This window comes from Pundamilia nyererei, unplaced genomic scaffold (genome assembly GCF_000239375.1).
Source record: "Pundamilia nyererei isolate P.nyererei 1_Seehausen unplaced genomic scaffold, PunNye1.0 scaffold00091, whole genome shotgun sequence".
Taxonomy (NCBI): Eukaryota; Metazoa; Chordata; class Actinopteri; order Cichliformes; family Cichlidae; genus Pundamilia; species Pundamilia nyererei.
In genome coordinates, this window is record NW_005187492.1 from 458,784 (window position 1) to 463,264 (window position 4,481).

General features: G+C 38.0%; 1 protein-coding gene across 3 annotated transcripts in view; it reads left to right on the forward strand.

Annotated features, from left to right (window-relative positions):
• The window catches only part of sytl2b (synaptotagmin-like 2b), a 17,422-nt gene extending 16,606 nt beyond the window's left edge, over positions 1–816 (forward strand). For all 3 annotated transcript variants that reach the window (XM_005739303.1, XM_005739304.1, XM_005739305.2), the window contains one exon: positions 46–816. In XM_005739303.1, coding sequence (XP_005739360.1) covers positions 46–194 — 149 coding nt within the window. In that variant the 3' untranslated portion in view covers positions 195–816. The remainder of the gene's footprint in view (positions 1–45) is intronic.
• Positions 817–4,481: the final 3,665 nt, after the last annotated feature.

The following is a 4,481-nucleotide window of genomic DNA, read 5'->3' on the forward strand; positions in this document are numbered from 1 at the left end:
TTTTTTTTTTTTGGTGCTTTTTTTAGTCTCTCTCTCTCTCTGTAGGCAGAAGTTACGGAGCAGTGGTGGACTGGATGGACTCGAGTCCTTATGAGGTGGCGCTGTGGGAGCGCATGATGGCTACCCCGAATGAATGGGTGGAAGCCGTACTCCCGCTGAGAATGCTGAACTCTGCAAAAACCGCTTTCAAATAAATATCTCAAACTGTGACGAGATTACAGACGAGTACAAAGTAAAACTGCTTTTACATTTCAAAGTTTAAAAATAAATGAAAGGCAGCGGAGTGAAACACTGGACTCATCAGTTTGGCAGAAATTTTACAGAAACCTGTGGGCCACCCAGCATAAAGGTGGTATGAACACTTAGAGAAACCTCTGGAGGATGAGTTTTGTTTTTAGACTCATATTCTTACACAGCTATGAGAATTAAGAAGAGGATCGACCAATGCCGACATTATTTTTATAATTCCAGCACCTTAAAGTTGTTTGTTCTGTTCTAATGCGACACAGTAACATCACTTTCACCTTGTCTTTTGCCGAACATTAATAAGACACTGGGTATTTTTTATTTGTATTGTTATTTGGAAGAACTTACACTTAGTACATACCACAAGTTATCAATGTTATATCACCTGGAAGTGCCAATATAGCCTTTGTTTACTTAGCTGAGTCTTCAGAAAACATGGCTTCTTGGACTAACAATTATTGACAGTATTTTCAAAAATATAATTCAATCCAAAGACAGATCTCACGTGTGATGAACTGTTAAAGTGCCGTGTTAATTATATTAACCACAAGTGCAATAAAAGACATTTAATACAGATCATTTGAACAAGTCTGTCTTTTTTAATTGTTCAGTAAATTATAAGAAATTTAACATTTAACAGCAGGTTTTTCTTAGTGTTTTTTGTTGAGCTCTGAAATATCTCAACTGTTTTTGTACAACCGTTACAGATGACAACAAGCCAGTGCACTTCTACTGCCGGTCCCAGGCTCAGATAAATGTGGAGGGTTGTGTCAGTGAAGGTATTTTGTGTAAACTCTATGCTACTGTTGGACAAAACCAAAGGAGGAGGAGTGGGGTGGCGGGTGCTTGGAGGCAGTGAGAGAGAAGGAAAGGTTGGTGTATAGAGGTGGTAGTAGGGATTTTAAAAGTAGCTTTAAATGTAGAGAATTGGCTTATGTGATGTGGAGTCCTACAGAGGTGTAGGTATGCGCTGGAGAAACAAGGAATAAAGGTCAGTTGAAGCGAGAGAGGGTATACGCATCGATAAGAGGGAAGCTGTCATGGTCTGGCAGAGGCAGACTGTATGGAGTGACGCAGAGGACCCAAAATGCAGACAAAATAGAACGTGGAACAAAACTTGAATTAACAAAAAGCGAGCTGTTTAATGAGGCTGGTAAAAAAGGTACAAACAAAGGGCAAGGCAAACTGAAATAAAACTAAGATTAACCTAAACTGGGAGAACTAAACAAACAACATGAACCATGGCATGGCAAACAAGGCGTGAACAACAGACAACCTGACAAAGAATGAACAGAAACAAAGACTAAATACACACAAGGGTAATTAGGGGAAGTGGAAACACATGGGGAAACAGCTGACACTAGTCATAACTAGACATAACAAGACAAAGGAAGCAAAGCTGACTACACTGACATAGGACACAGACCTTCAAAATAAAACAGGAAACATGAGACGCGGACAAGACAATATAAACTTGACAACATAAGACACGCAGCATGAAACAGGGAGAGGGAAACTTAAATACAGGGGTAGAAAACACAAAGAGAAACTAATAAACAAATGAACTTAGCTACCCTACAGAACTTAAACATAACATCCAAATAAACTAAAACTCAAAACGCTGGGTCAACAGACCCAGGAACGCGACAGAAGCAGGTGTAACAGTGAAGCTGCAAGCAGCAGAACTGGGTGAGTGGGTGGAGACGAGCGTCAGCAGTGATTTGTGACAGAAGGACAGATATGATGTATGGTTTGGAGACGGTGGCACTGATAAAAAAGACAGGAGGCTGGGATGATGTCAAGATATTCATTTAAAGTGACCAGGAAGGACATGGAAAGGAGTATTTCAGAGGCTCAGCTCAAGTTGAGTGGTTTGGCAACAAAGTTACATTTTGTCATGCTGAATAAATGTCAGGTTAACTTGTTCATAGATAAACTTTTGTTTTGGATCCACCGTCAATAAACTTTAACTTCTCTTGATGTTTCTGACAAATTACCTGCAAATGTTGAAACGGGTTAATATTCTAAACCTACATACAGGACAGACGCGTACAGAGCAGTATGCACATCAGCAGGTAAACCTTTGTTGTTGTTGTTTTGTCATTTTGTTAACAGCAAGAAAGTTAAAATAATATTCCTTATTTTCCAACCCCAGTTTATAATATGGAACATTTAACATTGAATTCAATGTAATCCAACTGCTAAAAAAAGTTGCACTAAATATTTTTTTTCAATGCATAAAATATGAACTATTATCTTCAAACTGCAGTAAATATTGAGCCTAAATAATGGCTGACCAAACTGACATTTCTTTTATTCAGCATTACATATTTTTAATCAATATTCCTTCATGACTGGGGGACATAATGGAATGACTGTTTTTCAAATGGACAGCAAAACAGTTATGATGACACTGCACACAGTTACAAGCATTACAGGGATCCTTTTGCGCTTCAACGATGGAGAATCTGTATGAGGAAAAACACAAAAAACATCAGGACTTGCATTTTTATACTGAAAAATGTTGCATATTTAAAGGGAAAGAGGCCCATGGGGGGTTTGTTGGCTTTTGTCAAAGCAAAACATTACAGGTACATACAGTTAGAAGAGTGGATTTTCAGAGAAAAGGCTGCGCCCGAGGTGGTAAAGAGTAACTAAGACTATGTAGGCATGACTTCTAGACTTCTCTCGCCTCTTTTCTCAGTTCATACATCTTCAGTTCCTGTAAATCCCTCTCACCATACATGCAAATTGAGGACAAGACATAAGGAGAGAGTTGTCTCTAAAGCTGTGCCAAATAAATAAACTAATAAACAGTTTTTCAAGCCCAACTATATTTTATGATATCAAATGTGATTGGAGTTTAACAGTGTTTCTGAGAACTTGTATGTGGAGCTTCTTTTGATCATATTCACATCAAAATGTCAGGATATCGGATATCAAACCAACTTTTCCTACACCAAATCATCTTTAAAAACTAAAAAAAAAACTGAGTACTTGTTAGCATGTCTTCTACTTCCTGTCATGGTTTTATGTCTTATCTCGTTTATGCTTCACTGTTTAAAACATAAAGGATGCACCTATACACCCTGCATTAGAGCTCTATTTCAACTGTTCTATTTTATGCAGAGGAAGAATCAAACAATATGTGGATGCGCACGGACCCTGAAGCCGAAAGCTCAGGTTAACAAAGAGACAATGCCACTGTGATGATACCTAACACTGTAGTTTTAGGTTGATCTAGTGCAAAGAAGTCCAACTAGCTTTGTAGTATACGCCTATGATTGGTTAAGGTGGAGAAGCTGATTGGCCAGCATCTGGTACATTCAGGAAGTAATGATGTATCACCGTTACAAGTTTAGCTGTGAAGCAAACTGGCTGAAGATGATTTGCAGTTAGATATTTTCTCGAATGCTCCAGATGCAGGAGGTCAGAGTCTAAAGGAGCTGATTTGGTCAGCTAAACCAATGAGCTATTACCACAAAACACATAAAAAATGTTACTGAACTAAGGTGATACATGCGTAAATAGAGACTGTACATACCGGTACACGTAAATACAGATACACATGTATATACGGTGCAGATATGAACATATGCAAACACAAGCCGGCAACAAATAAAAGACACTAATATAAAGCTTAAAAGACTTTTTAAAAGATGTTTGGTCATACAGCTTTAATACGCAGTGACACTGATTCTTAGGTATAATTCTTTGCAAGCAATTTAACACTTTTCTTTCAAAACCTATTCCTCCCATAGATGTGAAATTGCGTTGGTATTCAGTAACAAAGGACATCGCATGCATTTCCCATCATTTGATATGTGCACTACGAATGGAGGTATTGTCACCATTAGAGGTAACCACTCCCATCAGATGAGCTTTGTTTTATTTGAGGAAAAGGTCACGATTCAGAACAACATGGTACTGATTTACACTAAACGCTTCCATTTAAGACGCCAAGTGGACCAAACAATAGCAGCAAAGTGCCTCCGACAGGGCGGAGCAGCGCAAACAAAGCCCTCACTGTAGGGTTAAGGGTCTAATAGTATTCAAACATAACTTTTTCACATGTGAATAAACATACATGTAATATTTAACATTATAAACGAATGCCTGGATTTTTGTACTATTGTAACAAAAAATTTGTACAATTTTATGACATATTAAAATAAACTTGTGCAATTGGACCTTTCCCTTTCTTTTTGGTTTCAATATACTGGACCAGAGTGATT